Source organism: Ailuropoda melanoleuca, chromosome 8 (genome assembly GCF_002007445.2).
Source record: "Ailuropoda melanoleuca isolate Jingjing chromosome 8, ASM200744v2, whole genome shotgun sequence".
Classification (NCBI taxonomy): domain Eukaryota; kingdom Metazoa; phylum Chordata; class Mammalia; order Carnivora; family Ursidae; genus Ailuropoda; species Ailuropoda melanoleuca.
Window position 1 is genome coordinate 93,206,711 of NC_048225.1, and position 19,144 is coordinate 93,225,854.

Genomic DNA, 19,144 nt, shown 5'->3' on the forward strand with positions numbered 1-19,144 from the left:
AATTAACATCTGTTTTCTCGAAAAAAGAAAAGTCCAGCAACTGAAGTACAGAGAAGGAAGTACACAGTACAGAGCAGGAGCGCTTGGCTTAGTGAAGGGCCGGCAGCAGGGAGGAGGGAGGAGAAGTGAGTGAGGAGTTTGGGAAGGCATCCTGGAGAAGAGGAGGCCAGGGCAGAATCTTAAACAGAAAGAATTCACCATGGAAAGAAAGAGGTAAGGATGGAGAAGAGCATTCTAGTTAGAAGTGCAGCACCAGCACAGAGAAATGCCAATCAGCTTGCAGGGATACCGCTAAAGGTGACGTAGGGGGACCGGCAGGAGGCAGGCATGGCGGGCCTTATATGCCATGACAAGGAGGCTGGGCTTTGTCCTATGGGTGATGCAGCCGCAGTGGGTAGAGTGAGGAATCGTTCTCAGATTTTCATTTTAGAGAGATTACTGGGTGGCAGTGTGAGGTTAGAGGTGACAGCAGCGAAAGAAAAAAAAATAAAACAAGTTGTGTAGCAAAAAACGTAGGCCTTCAAACAGGGCAGTAGTGGGGAGTAGAGATAGTTTGCAGGGATCAAGAAATTACTTGGAGGTCAAATTGGCAGTACTGGGTGGGTGACTGGATGGTGAAGGGGAGGGAGGAATCTAGAATAGTCTCCAGACTTCTGGCTTGGAGGATGAGGTCATCAGCTGGGGTAGAATAAATGGGAAGAGCCATGGATTGGCAGTGGTGGGGAGAGCCAGAAGATCGCCAGTTCTGAGGTGGACTTTAAAGTACCTTTGGGACTTCGAAGATGAGACGTGCAGCAGGTACTTGGATATTTGAGGCTGCAGCTTACGGCAAAGGTCAGGGGCAGAGACAGGCACAGAATGCTCCTGGGAAGGGAGCAGCACGGACGGAGGGGACCCTGAGTTTAAGAGTTGGCTGTGGCATGCACTGGGAGGGACTGCTGTTTTCAGGGGGGCATCTGGCCCTCCTGACATTCTTTTGCCTTCCCACCTCTCTTGGTACGTCTTTTCCCTCCAACCATTCCTTTTCCAATGCTTTGCTGGCTCCTCTTCCTCCTTTCCTAAAATGTGGTGTTCCCAGGTGATTTCCCCACCTGGGCTCCCTACTGTGCGTCCATCAAAGCTTTCTCTCCGGTCCAGAATTCTTACGTAGAGTTAAGACCCATGTCTTCAACCACTTTCTAAGAGAAAAGAGGTAGTCAGACTGAGTGTCCAAGGGACCACACAAAGGGCATGTGGCTCTCCGTTCTGTTTGCTTGCATACAAGACTGGCACTGTGACCTGGAAACTGGCTTTAACTATCTCTTGTGTCTCTGAAAAACCAAACTTGGACATTAGGGCTCAGAATTCAGATCTGTTCATATGCATTGATATGTACCCCACCTTTCCACCCTACTTTAATCCTGTACATACCTTTCTCGAGGTTCTTAACTCCCCTTTTATGCCTAGTGTATTGTTTTCATTAGGAATTTAAATCAGACCAAGATAGAGATAAAAATTTAAATATTTCTGATACAGGGGTGCCTGGCTGGCTTAGTTGTAGAGCATGCGACTCTTGATCTTGGGGTTGTGAGTTCGAGCCCCATGTTGGGTGGAGAGACTACTTAAAAAATAAAATCTTTAAATATTTCTGATATAGAATAAAAATACCTACTCTGATCATAAAAGAGGAAAAATAGTTTACATGGATCCACTTCTTTAAAACAAAAATCACAATTCTTATTTTGGAGAAAGGAGTGCTTTTTCCTCTGGAATACCTTGTTCCATGATCACTGTTTCAATGATGAAGGGACTCTGAGCTCGTAAGCAAACCACGCCATGACTGAAGCTTTTTATGTAGAGAAGCTGGTTAGAACACAAAACCAAACCAGTATTTTGATAAATTCACTTTAAAATGTTTTCCATACAAGCTCCTTCAAACTAGTGACAACAATATGAACTTTGACTCCCAAGGAGTTGGACCGGGTTAAAAACACTGAAAACAAACACGCAGAACCAGGCGGTCTGGCTGTGTGATCTGCATTGGCGTGAGGTCAGTCTGTCGACCATCGGTTGTACCCGCGTTCACCAGGGGCTACAGTGTGGTTCTTTAGTATGTGTCCATTGTGAACTTACTTCTTTGACTTTAAGCCTTTGGCATGATTTCTGCACTATGAGTCTTCAGCATCTTGAAAATTTTCACCGAAGAGATTAAGGAAGTTCCCATTATTCCAGAAGCCACTGGTATGAAAATCATGTCTCTTCTATCAGATTCAGCTGTTCAAATTTGTACGGTTAATGGTCGTCACCTGAGGGAGCTGCATTAAGTGGCTCTCAGCCCATGGCACTTTGCCCTTACACACTCAAGGGAGCCAGCTTGAGTGTGAGTGAACAGTTGCATAACAAGGAAGGAGGGCTTGGAAAACTGGGTACTTTTTTTGATCAGCTCAGGCTTAACAACAATCAGAAGGACTCATTTTGACTTATATAAACATCCTTGTACAGAGACCCACAAAGAGAGGCATAAGGATATAATCATTTCTGTTTTCACAAAGTACTTACAACTTCGGTAAGAAAAGTCACAAGTTTATATAAATGCCCATTTTCATAACAATTTGTGAATTCAAAAGTTCTCTCAAAAAGAATAGGAGATACTGCTTTTCATAATCAGTTTGGGATGGGAATACTTTTGATACCATAGGACTAAAAATGGTGTTCTCCCTAGGTTTTAAATGTCTCTTATCCATGAATGACCTTTTCTCCGTCATATGCTAAATTCTGCCCATCCTCACATTAACTTACTATTATTACCAAATACCTTAAAACTAGATGTATACGTATACAGGTACGTATATATTTACCAAATTGACTCATGAAATTGTTACTATGTAACCTTCCCTGATGTATGAAAATAGTTTTTTTCACAGGGGTTGAACCTAATAAAAAACGAACTTTAGTTGGATGGCTATATCCCCTTATATATACATATATATATATGTATATACTTTATCTCTCCACACACACACACACACACACACACACACACACACACACAAACACAATATTTCCTGTTTACTTCAACGGGAAGAATGAAAATCTTTCTCAATATACCAGTTCTAATGCAGCCTTGCAAAACTGTGCTTGCTGACCACTAGTGATTTTTAATGAAAATATTTAGAGGTATAGTAATTTCCACAAATTTAGCATTTGACCAAAAAAAGTCTGGTCCAAACTGGGCATACTGTCTTTGAAATTACAGCACCCAGCTATGTAACTGGGACAGCCTATCTTGAAAGATGGCTTTTGCAGGCTTATGGTTAGGTCTAGAATCAGCAGGCCAAATACTAAAATGCTGAAGCGTTTTCAATTCTTCCTGTGTGTCCTCAATAACATTTCACACAGTGCCTACCCTGAGACACTATGCCAAGCACCAGTAAAAGAGATAGGCCCCAGACCTTGCTTTCAAGAAACTTGACATCTTTTAAGAGATATAAAAATATAAATAATGAGAGGATAGTCTAAGTGTTATAAGTTTGAAGCTGAGACAGAGTAAAATGTAAAAAGAAGATAGCACTTGAGAAGTTTTACACTGACTTCAAACATTAGGGGCAAAACGCCAGCTACAAATGTGTACTGAGCTCAAAGTCAGTCCGTATGCTAATCACAGGTGTCCTCCTCCATGGTTCTGGACCCAACAAGCCCTTCATCACCCAGACACAGGGACTAGAGGTCCTCTAGGTCAGTTAAATCCACAGCCACTTTCAGGAACACGGTGTCATCTTTAATGTAGGTGTTCTTGGCATTCTCCAAAGTGGAGTGGGCCACGAAACGGGGGCAGCCAGACGCAATGTTCATCTCCCCATCAGGTCTTTTAAAGCTGCTGCTGCTGGGGTCAGCCTTGAAGGTCTCCATGATGTGGTTCTTTTTACCACTCTGGTCCAAAAGCATCAGGGTCACCCTCTGCCTGAACGGCCACTGCAACAGGGAGTCAAACTCCCCTCGCATCACCACGAAGTACAGCGACAGGTGGGTCCCCTTCCCGGACCCGTCCCCGTTCAGGTACGCTCTAGCACAGAGCCGGTAGCCACACCGGCTGGTATAGAAAGGCTGGCTGAAGATGGACAGCGTGTGCCCGTCCAGCGCCTCCCTCTTCTTCATCTTATAGTCTGTCACCTTCCAGATGAGCTTTCCGTTATAGCAGGCCCCTTCCAGCAGCTTAAATCGCTCTTCATTTTTATTCAGTTGGGCTTTATGGATATTAATGTGGGCATCGTGTTTGTTAGTCTCCCCTTCCAGAACAACTGCAAAGAAAAAAAAAAAAAAGATTCCATAGGCCTTAGAGCTATCTTTAGAATTTGCCCAAAGTGGAATTTGGTATCGGAAGAGAACCAATAAAATTCTGACATCCTAAAAATGAACTGAATTCAATGTCCACCAATGGACCATTTGTATTAATAATTACTGAATCTCATGTCTTGGCAAGAGTAGCACCGAGGAAACCCAAATGCAAACTCTTGAACTGAAACTGATCAGAGTGCAGAGAAGACACACGCATTGTAGCAAGGTGAGCCCCATTATTTAATAACTGGAATGCTTTTAAAGAGCCAAACCTTTTATATTTTTCTATACTTAAAACAATGTTTATGCCACTTCTCTCTCTTCGCTTTCTCATTATCTTCCACTCTCCTTAAAAACCACCACTCCCTGTTTCTGGAATTTCCTGGCCCATTTCCACCCCTTGCCTGTTCCAGCCCTTGTTCATCGCCCTCCATCACTTCTCCCCCCGAGTGGCCAGAATCTCATGCTGTTCTGTTTCACAAATACCAGATTCGACCATTGTTTATCCTGGACAGCTGCTACTCTCCATTTGGCCAGACAACAGAATCATCAAAAGAGAAGTAAAATACGAGACATACCCAGTCTTTGATCATTGGTTTCTAGCAGAGTAATTTTCTGTTTCACTGTATCAATCGCTTCCACCAAAGGCCTCAGATCAAATTTACTTTGCTGCTGGTTGGCCATTTGTAACAACTGGCGCACTTGAGCTTCTAGCCAAGCAGATTTGTCAATGTGACTGGCGAGAACCTTTCATCAACATGGATCATGACGTCAAAAAAATATATTTTGTTACTATCTTAGTAATTCACTGAGATCGAATTTTTTCAACTCAAACATTTCACATTTAATTAAACAATTAATGAGATGGAAAAGGGACAGTCCAGAAGAGAAAATTCAGTAAGGATCACAGAGAGATGAGCCACCTAATAATATCTTCCTCCTCCTCCCGATCCCAGCTCCTGTTCCAAGTCTTTGAACTTCTCTTCATCTGACTTTTACTCCTCCCTCAATTTCTCTCCATTTGGTTCTCTAACCTATCTTTATATTTCTGTTCTGCTGTTGTCTCTCCTCTTGCCTTACAACTTCCTTCTCAGGGGCTACTCTCCCGATCCACTCCTGCTCTGGTAGAAGACCGAGAATGAGCTGGGAGTTGACCCACCGCTCTGGCCTGAGCACTAAGGTGGTACAGAAGTGCCCTGAGGTAAGGCCTGAACTTTTGATTACTCGCCTTAGATGGAAGAGATTAAATAAACCTAGACCTATATTACTCCTCACCTTTACCCCTCAGTACCTTACCTCTGACAGGTTTCTGTTAGAAAAAGGTCAAAACTGAGATAGTACATATGATGGATTTCCTTTTTTTCTTTTTCTTTCTTTCTTTCTTTCTTTCTTTCTTTCTTTCTTTCTTTCTTTTTCTTTCTTTCTATTTCTTCCTTCCTTCCTTCCTTCCTTCCTTCCTTCCTTCCTTCCTTCCTTCTTTCCTTCCTTCCTTCTTTCCTTCCTTTTTTTTTTTTTGATGTCCTTTTTGTCTACACACACACACACACACACACAGTATGCTGACAAAGTATGGAAATTATATGGCCTGCATTTTTCTGGGAGAGTCTACATTTCAAAAATACTACCCGTGCCACAGGTCTTAAAATCTTTTTCACTATAAATTTTGTAATTACAATAAAGACATAATTCATTAGAAATGTGTTTCTGGTTATTCAACATTCATGACTTGCAAAGTAAGTTTTGCTATAGTTTAGTGTTGTTTAACGCATTTTCTTCCCAAGGGAATTAATAGTTTCACTTTGTTGACTGCAAAATGCAGAACTATAGATACTCTCAATGAAGCAGACATCAAGGGACTAATATTGGCCCAACATTAATTACAACCCCAATTGCCATATACTGTATAAAAGTATCAATGTTAAATTTATTGACATTGTTAAATATTGGGGTTATGTAAAAGAAGATCTTTATTCTTATGAAATACATACTGAAGTTTGTAGGGGTAAAGGGGCCTAATATATACAGCTTACTCTCAAATGGTTCGGAAAGAACACACACCCACACGTATAGCAACAAACAGTGAGACGGAGAGAGAGATGGGACAAAATACTGACAATGGGTGAATCTGGGTGAATACACAGGTATTTTTAAGCACTATCTTATTCTTGGAGCTTTCCTTTACATTTGAAATTCTCTCCACTTAAGAAGTTATAAGGAAAACCTGGACTGCCAGTTGAAGGCTAAATCTTGGCTATGAGTAAAGAGGCCATTTCTCACCTGGATGTTTGAGAGGAAGCTTCCATTTTTGCCAAACAGCTGTGCAAACTGCTTGAACTCCTTTTCGAATTTCTTTACAGTTTCTGCTAGCTGCTGGATTTTACTTTCTTTCTGCTCTAGGCTCTTATATAAATCAGAAATCTAGTAACAGGAATGTGAATGAGATCATTTAAATGCATGTATACAAGTTAAAATAACGTAAATATAGCTCTAGGAAAATATCGCAGGTAAGAAAGCATTTCTAGAAAAATATATACATATATATATACATATATATATATATATATATATATATATATATACACACACACACACATTTCTAGGAAAATATTTACCAGTAGGTTCCTATATAATATTTGCAGATACTTCAAAAAAACCAGATCCACAGATTTTTTGTCAGCCTTTTCTATACTTAACCTGCTATGAGGGTCCATCTAACGATAGTGATATCACTTGACTAAATTTACTGAACAGGATCTCTTCATTCATTCAGCACGCACTGAGTAACAACCGCAAAGTACTATCACCATACCATCATAGATGCTATCTGCACAGTATCAGTAGTAACAGCTGAAATTTGCTGAATATCTGTCATACCCTTATATTCATTAGCTCTTTTAATCCTCAAAGAACCCCATGAGTTGGGTGTGATTATCAGTCCCATTTCACAAAGAAACAGAGGCAGAAAGTTTAAGTCACCTGCCCAGAACACAGCTAGCTTAGCAAGTGGTAGGCAAAACACGTTATGCTCTTCGAATCTGTAATGTATTTGAGGGAAGTAACCAAAAGCCTTCGTGTGAGCCTGGATAGCTCTTCTCTTATCCCCCCATCCGTTCAATCATCCATACTTAGCAACTTTAACTCCTGACACACAACAAAACAAACACGACTCTTACATCCACTTCTCATTTCATCTCAACACCTGTTTTAGCCTTCATTATTTCTCACTCGGGCTGGGACCACAGCTTCCCAACTGGTCCTACACCATCCCTCGCACTCCCGCCAGAAGGGAAGCTCTATGGGAACTGGGACGCGGATCCCACAATTCACAGTAACCCCAGAACTGGTCTGGTGTCTGGCATCAGCAGGTGTGTGATAAATACTTGTTGAGTGACTGCATGAATGAATGACGCTCTCCCTTTCTTTAGTCTTGTTTTCCTCTAATTTTTTTTTTTTTAGATTTTTTAATTTCTTTATTCGACAGAGATAGAGACAGCCAGCGAGAGAGGGAACACAAGCAGGGGGAGGGGGGAGAGGAAGAAGCAGGCTCACAGCGGAGGAGCCTGATGTGGGGCTCGATCCCACAACGCCGGGATCACGCCCTGAGCCGAAGGCAGACGCGCAACCGCTGTGCCACCCAGGCGCCCCTGTTTTCCTCTAATTTATCCTCCAGGCTGTAACCAGAGTAACATGAAGAGACAAATCTGGTCTTGTCACCTCGCCCCTTCCTTAACCATCCTCAGTGGCCTTCTTTTACAGACCCTACAGGGCCCTATGTGATCTGCCCCTGGCTACCTTCTCAGCCTCCTGCCCATCCACATCCCACGTGTGCCCAGCAAGACTACACTCTTCTATTGTCCCTTGGGTCCTGCTCTCTCAGATGCTTCCTTCTCCATCTAGAAACCAACAATTTTTCAGCCTCCACTCAAGGGCGCTTTCTCTCAGAAATATCTCCTTACCAGTACCAACAACGCAGGTCCTCTCTCAAGTTCCAAGACCCCCGACCTCGCTCTAGCATTTCACTTGCCCTCATTACTCTTACTGCTTTCCGGGGTTGTTTTGGTCTTTTTCCTCCACTCCATTGTTGAGGCATCAACATCTCACTCATTTCTCCAACCCCAAAGCCTGGCACCCAGGGGACATTTGATACATGTTTTATAAATGTGCTCTCTGGCCCCAGAATCTTCCATTTAGGCCCTGAGAGCTGACTTCCACCTACACGACAGACCTATCTCCCTGATCGAAAGTAAACCTCGGTGTCTCCTCTTCCCACCCTCTCCTCTGCTCCTGCTCCTGTTCCTTAGTACCCATCTCAGGCAGTAACTACCATGTCCTCTGCCTTCTCGACTTACAGCTTGCCGTCCCAACCTCTCTCAGTGCCCTCTCCATCCCCACAGACACAGCCTCGGCTGGCCTTCTCCAGCACCGCTGGCACCGCCGGCTCCAGTATCTTGCCTTCCCCTAATACTGAGCGGCTTGTCATGTTGGCGCTGTGCTAAGAGTTTAAACAGTTTCGCTCATTTAAGCCTCACCGCAACCCCATTTATGAATGAGGAAATGGGGAAAAGAGAGGTGAAGTAGCTTGTCCAAACCCATACATGGCAAGTGTGGAGCCAGGTCTCGAAACCAGGCCTTCTGGCTCTGGAGCCCTCAGCCATCCATGGCCAGGCTCTCCGGCTGCATTGTCTAGGTTAGCACAACATTGTTCTGCCTCGTCCCCCTGTCTCTCATGCTCTCCTCTCCATCTATCCGTCTTCTATGCTTCCACCAGCTGTCTTTTTTTTTTAAGATTTTAAATTTTATTTATTTATTTGAGAGAGAGAGAGAGAGAGAGCACGAGCAGGGGGAGGGGGAGGGGCAGAGGGAGAGGGAGAAGCAGACTCCCCACCATGCTGGGAGCCCGATGTGGGGCTCAGTCCCAGGACCTGGGATCATGACCTGAGCCGAAGGCAGACGCTGAACCGACTGAGTCACCCAGGCGCCCTGCAGCTGTCTTACTTTTTAAAGCCCAACAAACCATTAGCTGGCCACGTACTGGTCCCCGCCTGACCCCACTATCCCAAAGTTCACCTAATGCCACTTGGCTTTTATGAAAGACCTATGTTAGTACCTGTTTCCACTAACCAAAAGAAGTCCAAGAGGATTTTCACTTTTATGAAATGGTGACTGCTTCTTTGCTTTACGCCCCTTCAGCTTATGAAAGGTTTCATAGGATCGCTCTACTTTCCCATAGTGGGGGAAACCTGTATTTTCCTATTTCAAAAACCTCTACTATTAGCTCCCTATTCCTGACAAACATTAGTTCTAACTTTGGCCTTTAAATCCTTTCTGAAACAAGGCAGAATATGAATGAATAAAAAAAAATAATTGAATATATAGTATCCACAACTTTTTAGCTTACATGGAAGGCCGTGGCAGTGTGGATCCAGCATACCAGTCTCCAGCTCTCCCCTGTCTTGCACTCAGCAGCCTCACCACCCTAAAACCCCTGTTTCTTGAACCAGGAGCTCTCCTCTTCTGAAACATCCTCTTGCTACAACATTCAGGCTGACAAATCTTCTCTTCCTTCAAAGCGAAGCTCAGATGTGCTACCTTGAGGAGCCTTCCCCAACCCCTGCCGAGGAAGCTGCTGCAGCCCCCGTACCCCAGACTGAACCCCAGCATGTCCCAGGGCACAGCAACGTCTCTCTTTGCATTTTCATGCGTTCTTCAAGGGCAGAAGCCGTGTCCTCCTCCACTCAGAGCCCCTAGCAACTAACGTCACACCTGACATATGGCAGGTGTTTGTTGAACGAATGAATGGATGGATGGATGAGGCGAGTGGTACAGAAAGAGCTTGGGAATGGTTACCAGGCAGCGTGCCCTCTACCAAAGTTACAGTTTAACTGGTCTTTCCAATTTTCTCCAGGATCTCACCTTGAAACTCATACACCTCCTTTAATATGGAACCAGACATCATACAATGGGCTTGAGAAGTCTGATCCTCTGAGGTGTTCTAACAGAATAATTAACTTTTATAATAACTACTCAACAGAATCAGCACTTATTGAGGTCCGTGATGAATATCCCGGGAATGTGGCAGGCATTTGCACACACAATTTCACTTGATAATCCCAGCTCAGTGAAATAAAGAGGTATGTAGGCATGTATCAGGCAGCAAAGCTTCTCCTACTTCTAAGACTTACTGCAAAATATATAAAACCCATAAGGCCTAGAACAGATAGTCAACTGTCGTTTCAGAGTAACACTGGTCTAATTCAAAAACATCAAACACCTACTTGTCACCTACCAGGTGCCAAATATTAACCAGAAGGCGTGTGGTTAGGCTGCAGAGAGGCAGTATGGCATTTCGTGCCGAGCACTGGACTGAGAATCAGGGGACATGGGTTTGAGGTTCCATTCTGCCACTTACAACTTACAAACACACCAGAATTTCTTTGAGCTTAGTCACTTCATCGGTTGAATGAGAGGGTTGGACCCAAAGACCTCAAAGGCACCTTCCAGTTCTAATGTTCTATAATCCTATGAGTCTGCCTGGCCACTTAGTAGAAAAACATCTACCTCCAGTCGACTTGTACTGAAACAGAGGAGAATATAAAAATACCAACAGTTACCAATCCCACAATGGTGCCGCCTCCCTTTACACGTGAACCCTTGAATATTTACCTGTTCTTCTAACTGAAAGTTCTTTTCTAAAACCAGAAGCATGTGGTCCCGTAAGGCGGAATGCTCATGCTCCTGCAGGTTCCCCCGTTTATCCTTCAAAAGGAAGAGGAAAGGAAGTCAGGTTGTTGAAAGGCTTAAAAAATGAAGGTGGTGGTGGGATATTCTGCTAACGCAGAGCTGTAACAACTTTCTTTACTGGTCTAAAGGTGGGTTGTAGGGAAAAAGAGCCCCTCCTGGTCCCTTTTCCAGTTCCAGGATTCTAAGGTGCCCATGCGACCATTTTATTTTATTTTTTTTCATTCTGAATTTCTTTTTTTTTAATGTTTTTTTATTATATTATGTCAGTCACCATACAGTATGCGACCATTTTAAATTTGCAGAAACAGAAACTGTCAAAATTCTCAAAGCGGATTTCCTTCTGTGCACTGGGAATCTAGGACTGTGGGGTTAAGTGTAGTTATCATTTCTCAACTAGTCCCACATAAAACCTATCTCCTTGGTGGGTTAGCTTTAGATCAGGGTCAAGCCTAGTTGAGTTCTCTCTCCTACCAAGCACCCAATTCCATGCTGCCTTCTATCAAAGGCCAAAGGTACGCAACCTGATGGTAATTCCATCCCACGCAAATTTGTTGCCCTCAAAAGCAAATAATATGTTTGCAAGAATAAAGGGTCACTTCTTCCCTAATCATTAAAATACTGAATCGCAAACTGCCTATATTACCAGTAAAAGCAAATGTTAGGTGTTCTGGGTGATCTGTGGACCTAAGCATACATTTATCATCAATTTCCCTTCAGTTTTGGATTGGTCCCTCTTCCAGAAAACAAATCTCATCCTCCGCTTTGGTACTGAGGAGAGTTCTAGGGGACAGCCCAACTGTGAAGAAGATTTCTCTCAGAGCTGGAAAGCAATTCTGTATTTCATGCACTAAAATGGTAAACCCTATCTGTTTTACAGCCAAGATAATCACTGGCTTGATACGTGAAAATGTATGGACTCTTCACTGATTTTTTTAAAAGGCTTCTCACAATATACATTTTTTTCCAGATAGGTTTTTAAAATAAGAGAAATGTATGCTTATGTCAAACAATACAGCAAGAAACAGAATGAAAAGCAAAAGTCCCCTTCCCTCCATCACCACCCCCAATTCCCCAATCTCTCACTCACCAGAGTCAGCAAAGATATATACACATTTTTAACTCAATGAGGTCATAACCATATTCAATTTTTAAAAATATGTACCTTATTCTTTTTATCAGATGCATGGTATTCCCAAACACAAATATATACAATTATATAGTCAGCACTTTAGTGATGGGCTTACAGGTTTTTAGCTTTTTGTTTTATTTTGCTATATAAACCTCTTTGTGTGAGTGTGTTTGTATATGTGTGTAATCATTGCATACTTATAAAAGAGTGAGAAACTCCTAGCAATACAGTTATAAGGTCAATGCGTGGATTCACTTTTTTTTTTAATGAAGACATTTTTATTTTATTTATTTATTTTTTTAAGTAAGCTGTATGCCCAACATGGATGGGGCTTGAACTCACAACCCTGAGATCAAGAGTCATATGCTCCATTGACTGAGCCAGCCAAACACCCCTCACTTTTCATAAATATAACCAAACTGCCCTAAAAAAATTTGGGTATTATAAACTGTATTAATCTTCGTCAGTTTGATGGTGAAAGTTTTATTTCTTGTTATAATTTACATTTATTTAGGAGTGAGACGGAATGTCTTTTTTTTTTTTTTACATCTATTAGTTAATTGAATTTTTTTCTGGAACTACTCATATATTCCGTTGCCTCTTTTTCTATTAAGTTGGATAAACTATTTACATGTAACAGTTTTTATATATTAAGGAAAATACCTTTTTGCCTTGTCATATATTGGAGATATTTACTTCCAGTTTGTGGTTTGCCATGTGACTTTATTTATGGTATTTTAAAAAATCATATAAAAGTTTCAAATAATTGTGGTTAAACATCAAAGTTATAGCTTCTGGTTTTGTGTTAGTCATCTAAGACCTTTATTTCAAGAATAAAAAAAAATTCACTCAACTTTTCTTCTAGTATTTTTATGATCTTTTTAAAATAAACTTTTTATTTGGAGTAATTTTAGTTGTACATAAAGTGTGAAATAATACAGCGCATGATATATCTTAATGCGAAAAACTTTGATTCATTGAAATGTATTAAAATGAGGTAGGACTCAAACTTTCTTTTCTTCTCTTTTTAATTTATTTTATACAATTTATTGACTAATATTTTTTAAGGTTTTTAATAGGTAATAAAATACACTTTAAAACATGATTTCAAATCAATTGTTTCAAAATACTTCGTGAGAGACCAGGGGTACCAGGAAACCAAGATTTATAATCATCAGAGCAATCATTCCAGAAAGTCTCAGAATCTGGTAGAGGCAGTGGAGTCCGAATTAGAGAAATTACCATGATGGTTAATTTTATGTCTCAGCTTAGCTGGGCTATGGTGCCCAGTGGTTTGGTCAACACTAATCTAGATGTTGCCATGAAGGTATTTTGTAGATGTGCTAAACGTTTACGATCAGTTGACTTTAAGTAAAGCAGATTACCCCACATCGTGTGGTAGGGCCTCATTCAACCAGCTGAAGGCCTAGCGAGCAAAAAATAAGGTTTCCTGAAGAAGAAGCACTTCTCCTCAAGACTATCACACAGAAACTCCAGCCTGCTGGTCTACCCTGCAAATAATCCAATTCGCCAGCCCCCTCAATCACATAAGCTAATTTCTTAAAATAAATTTCTATCTATGTATCTACATGTAGATATGTATCTCCTATTGATTCTGTTCTCTGGAGAACCCTGACTAATAGCATTGCCAGTCTTAAAGTTCTTCCAAAGTGAATGTCCTTCTGCATCCTGAATGGGATCAAAGAGTAAAATAAACCTGCTGTATAAATTACACAGTGGAATATAGAGGCAGAAACAAAAAGGCATCCATACCTTTACAGCACAGCCATAGTGCTTAAAAGGACAGTCTTGTTCACCTTCAGGACACACAGCAAGATGTTCATCCACCTACGAAACAGACGGCCTCATGCTACCGAAATTCATCACCAGTTCTCCAGCTCCCTGAGAGAAGTGTAGCACGCAGGGAACCCCAGGGTGGCTTGGGAAAGAGGGAGGGAACAGAATGGGAAAAGCCATGCTGAGGCCTGGTGGAGAGAGAGCTACGGTAAAAACGGAGAAAAACTCTCAGGGAAAAGGGAAGGGGACACAGAGACGTGGTTATCGTGGGTGTTCTTTAAACCCTGGGCCTCAGCCAGTGGGATGTGATCAAACACACACCACATTGGTTACTAAACCTTTATCTTACATAAAATCTACTCAGAGAATCATTTACAGTTACCTCAGTTCTTGGAATAATCTGCAAACACTTGTTAGGACAAGATACTGGGTACTCGGGACACAAGTTTTCCTCATGATTCTGAAACAGAGAAAGGGTGATGAAACAGAGCCAATCTTTGCTTCCCAGGGTTCCTTTCTATGGCCTCAGAGTGCTGATGCACATGTCTCTGGGGGTCTGTGTTGTGTGGCTTACCCTCTACAGGAAGTTACAGCCTCGTTCCAAAAAGGACTAAAGATGGCCACTTCCTTCCCATGAATTCAATTCAATTTTCCAACTACTCCAAAAGAAGGTCAGAAGGCACAGGACTCGCGGGGGGCAGATTCCGGGAGACAGCAGTATGGCTCCTCCGGTACATGTAAAAGGTACCCCATGCTCTCTTTCTCTCCTTACGACCTGCCACTCCAATTAGATCATAGCACCCTGAGGACACAGTATCGTCGCCTCCTTGTGACCCAGCACCCAGCATCACTCCTTGCACACTCACACTCAGTAGGTGCTCAAACAATGCATCTGCCAATGATAAATAAGTAGAGTCCTACCAACAAGAAGGTTTTTAGCTTTTTACAGAACTTTCAGATAATTCTTTGGACATATTTCTGTACAAAAATAAATTCAGGAATGTCCTGATTCAGTGTGACGGCTCACGTAGAATTTAGTCCCATAAAGACGATTCGTTGTTTGTTTGTTTGTTTGTTTTACCTGTAGATTGATTACTACCACATCTTTTTTGCAATAAAGGCATTTTTCCTCTCGAAAATGGCAACGTGCACTCAAATGTTCTTTCAGATCTTTCCGAAGGACTAGCTCCTGACAGTTCTCATTAGAACACTGCACAGCTTGAAACAGGCACTGTTGGAGGTGGTCCTGCAACAGAAAAAACAGGCCAGTGGGCCCACTGACCGAGGCAGTGGGAGGGGGAGCCAGCTGGAAGCCTGGAGAGAGAGAGAGGACACAGGGGGAGGGGGGCAGCAGGGCAGACCGAGGCCGTGCCAGGCAGCCTTGTTTGATAGGAGTTAGGAGGACAGGGAAAATGGCTGGAGAAGGAAGCACTTTGAGTCTGTTTCAGATTATCTATTAGCTCAGATTCTCAGGTTAGTTCCTGAACATTTTTCTTAGGCTTGCAAATGATTTATCCGTTCTTCAAAGACATTTTTAATTTCTTTTTGCACCCCTGGCACCAAGTACTAATCTCTGCACAGCAGATGGCAAAAGCCAGGACGGAGGGGAAAGAGGGAAGAAAAGCAGGGCATGTCCTAAGTGCAGGAAGGAAGGGAAAGCACTGAAGAGATAGAAATGGGGGGAGGGAGTGGGAGCTGTTCCAGAGTGGTCAAGAAAAGCAGACGGAAGAAATACAGGATCCCAGGCCCAAGAGAAGCTGGGAATGGTCAGGCTGTGGTCAGAAAATGGGCTTCACCAGAATATGTGACAATGATGACATGGATAGTGCTCGTTCCAGTATCTTCCAGGTATAGACTTTTAAAAGCAGGATGCATACGTTAATAAAACCTCTGATCACTGCAAGTTATTGCAATGCTAACAAGTCATCAAAACCCTAGTAAGTCCATCCCCTGCGAGATCCCCTAAAACACAGCTGGCCTGTTACTTGTTTTTGTAAATAAGTTTTTTCTGGAGAACAGCCATCCATCTACTTGTTTACATACTGTGGGGGGTCGGGGGTGCTGGTTTCCCTCTGAAAGGGAAGGGCTGAGTTGAGCTGCAGATACAGAGACTGTATGGCCCGCAAAGCCTAAACATTTTACTAATTGGCTCTTGACAGAACAGTTTGCTGAGCCCTTTCCTACAGGAAAGAAAAAGCAACCAGTTTTTCTGCAGGAGATAAATAAATATTATAGCTACTCTCCTTTGCCTCTAGTTATAACTGAAATCCGTATCTTCTCCAGAATTCGCTAATGCCACACCTCCACTCTCACCAAAACAGTCAACACTCAACACGATTCCGCTACCGGGGAGAGCCTACACCTCACCATGCAAGCCAGGGTGCGGGTGGGGGGCAGGAACGAGGGGAAACACAGAAGAAACAGGTGAAAAGAAACCAGCCACTGTTCTCTGGAAGCTGATGATCTGGTCACAAAAGCTGATGGCTGGTCCATTTGAGCCTCATTTCCTGCTCAGGCTTCGTGACAACAAAGTTGGAAAAGAGGCTCTGCTCTAGGGCCTGGCTATAAAAACATAAGAAAGTTCTAGAAGGTTTGGTGAACCTCCAGAAAAGTCCTGGGGTTAACAGGGAAAGCGTTTACACGTTTAGAAGCTCAGTGCCTGGAGGGTTTGGAGGCAAGGTGGAGAAGAGGCTGAATCACCTGAAATGTGTTCCAAAATGTGTGGGTGGGAGAGGAAAATTTCAGCAGCCTCCAAGCCATTCTCTGGAAGCTAGAGATGCCTGCTTCTTATTCCTGCACAGTGTGATCAACCTGATATGGGCCTGCCATGGCAGAGCCCCACTGCCCTATTTCCAGTTTGGCATGTACCAAGCTTCCTGCTTCCCCAGCTGGATGGAAGAGCCAGGTAGGGCAGTTTCATGTGAAAGTAACTCCCCTCCTCTCCCCCTACACCTCACGAGTTTGCAGCTCATACCAGTGCTTCACCTTTAAACCACATCCTAGCTCTGATCTGGTCTGCATTCTATGCTTCAGATCATAAACTAACAGGCCACAGCCCACAGCTGCTGGGAACCACCCACCCGCCACCTGCCAATACTTTCCGGCAGGGATCCTTGCAATCACGTCTTTCTGCAGACTGCCATGGCTCCCACTGTGGCTACCCCAAATCTTTCACAGTTCCCCACAAATGACACGTCCTTTTGCCCCACATGTCCCACATCTTCTCTTTTGGATCAATGACCCCTAACCCACAATTTAGGTCTAGCACAGACAGTACGCGCTCCATGTGTTCCAAACGAAATGGACCTCTTCGCTCGCCCCGTAGCCTTTGGGGTGCTGTATGGTAGCCAGCTATATTGCTAGACAGGAATTCTCTGAGAGCAACCCAATGAACCCCATACCACGCTTAGCCCAGGAACTGTCACATAAAGGTGTTCAGTACATGTCACTGGAAAAAATGACAAAGGCAAATATCGGTCATGAGTAATACCGACCTGGAATCGTCCCAGAATAATCTTGGCGTTACATCCAGGAGCATTTTTGCAATACACATATAAATTGAGGACTTCCCTTTTGCAGCAATTGTCTTTGAACACCTAAGAGAAAAGACATAATAGGTCTCATACACTCCAAAGCTTCAGAGCAATGTGAGTGAAACTATTATTAATTTGGTCTTCAACTACATCTCAAAAGTCAGGTGGAAACTTCCAGACAATGGTTGGAATGGAAATATCAGATTCAGCACCATAAAAGAAGAGGCTTTCTCAGATACATTTTTCCGACAGGCGACACTAAACATACAAGTCAGGAAATTCAATGCTCAATGCAGTAGGCTGCAAGAGAATCTCACGGTGACTTGACCTCGTACGCTCAAAGGTCAGAAGGTGGGCTGTGGAGGAGGGTGACGCTTTCAGCTTCCTGTCATAGTGTAAAAGTTTGTATTAGTCATCAGGTAGTGTCACTGAGGCTGTGCTGACTTGCTATTTCAGTGCACACCAGGGGTTGGCAAACTTTCTCCATAAAGGGTCAGATAGTATTTTCAGCTTTGCAGGCCACGATGCAACCTTTTCTTTTGCAACTATTCAGCTCTGCTGTACACAACAGTTAAATTGACACATATGGCTGTGTTCCAATAAGGCATTATTAATGGACACTGAAATGTAAATTTTGTGTAATTTTCATGTGTTACAAAACATTATTCTTCTTTTGATTTTTAAAATAAGTTTTTGTTTTGAAATTGCTCAAAGACTCAAGAGAAGTTGCAAAAATAGTACAGAACTCCCGTGTACCCTTCTTTGGATTTTTTTCAGTGATATACAGGAAAACCATTCTTAGCTCACAGGCCATACAAAAACAGGTGGCAGGCTGGATTTGTCCCAACAAATCTCATGTTGTAGTATGCCAACCCCTGATCGAGTGGGTGAGGCCCAGACAAACACAGCACTGTCCTCTGCTAGGCATTTGCAAAACACAACGTAAGAGCAAGAGCGTAGAGAAGGAGGGGTGCCTGGGTGGCTTCGTTGGTTATGCGTCTGCCTTCAGCTCAGGTCATGATCCCAGGGTCCTGGCATGGAGTCCCATGGCCCTGCTCATCAGGGAGCCTGCTTCTCCCTCTCCCCGTCCCCCCACTCATGCTCTCTCTCTGACAAATAAATAAATAAAAAGTCTTAAAAAAAAAAAAAGAGCATAGAGTAGGAGCACATACATCAGACTAGGCGCTCAGGGAGATTCCTGGAGGGGATGGCGCTTATACGTCCTGTTACAGAATTGTAAAGGAAGAAAACTGAGCTTAAAAGGAAGTTTTAAGGGTGGGGTGCCTGGGTGGCTCTGTTGGTTAAGCATCCAATTCTCGATTTCAGCTCAGGTCATAATCTCAGGGTCGTGAGATCGAGCTCCAGGTCAGGCTCTGCACTGAGTGTGGAGCCTGCCTAAGATTCTCTCTCTCTCTCCGCCCCTCTCCCCCACCAAAAGGAAGTTTTAAGGGAGAAAATCTTCGGATTAGGTAACAGTTTCTTAGATGCAACACTAAAAGAAAAGCAACCAAAACAAACAAAAGACAAGTAAGACCTTATCAAAATGAAAAGCTTTCATGCTTCAAAGGACACCACCAAGAGAGTGAAGAGAAAACCCACAGAATGGGAGAAAAATATTTGCAACTCATAT

General features: G+C 43.0%; 1 protein-coding gene across 6 annotated transcripts in view; it reads right to left on the reverse strand.

The window, feature by feature from the left end:
- Positions 1–1,797: 1,797 nt before the first annotated feature.
- Positions 1,798–19,144, reverse strand: part of TRAF5 (TNF receptor associated factor 5) — a 44,951-nt gene continuing 27,604 nt past the window's right edge. For all 6 annotated transcript variants that reach the window (XM_011222260.3, XM_011222262.3, XM_011222261.3 and 3 more), the window contains 8 exons: positions 17,476–17,577; positions 15,063–15,227; positions 14,364–14,441; positions 13,958–14,032; positions 10,978–11,070; positions 6,592–6,732; positions 4,893–5,061; positions 1,798–4,277 (listed from right to left, as the gene is read on the reverse strand). In XM_011222260.3, coding sequence (XP_011220562.1) covers positions 3,700–4,277; positions 4,893–5,061; positions 6,592–6,732; positions 10,978–11,070; positions 13,958–14,032; positions 14,364–14,441; positions 15,063–15,227; positions 17,476–17,577 — 1,401 coding nt within the window. In that variant the 3' untranslated portion in view covers positions 1,798–3,699. The remainder of the gene's footprint in view (positions 4,278–4,892; positions 5,062–6,591; positions 6,733–10,977; positions 11,071–13,957; positions 14,033–14,363; positions 14,442–15,062; positions 15,228–17,475; positions 17,578–19,144) is intronic.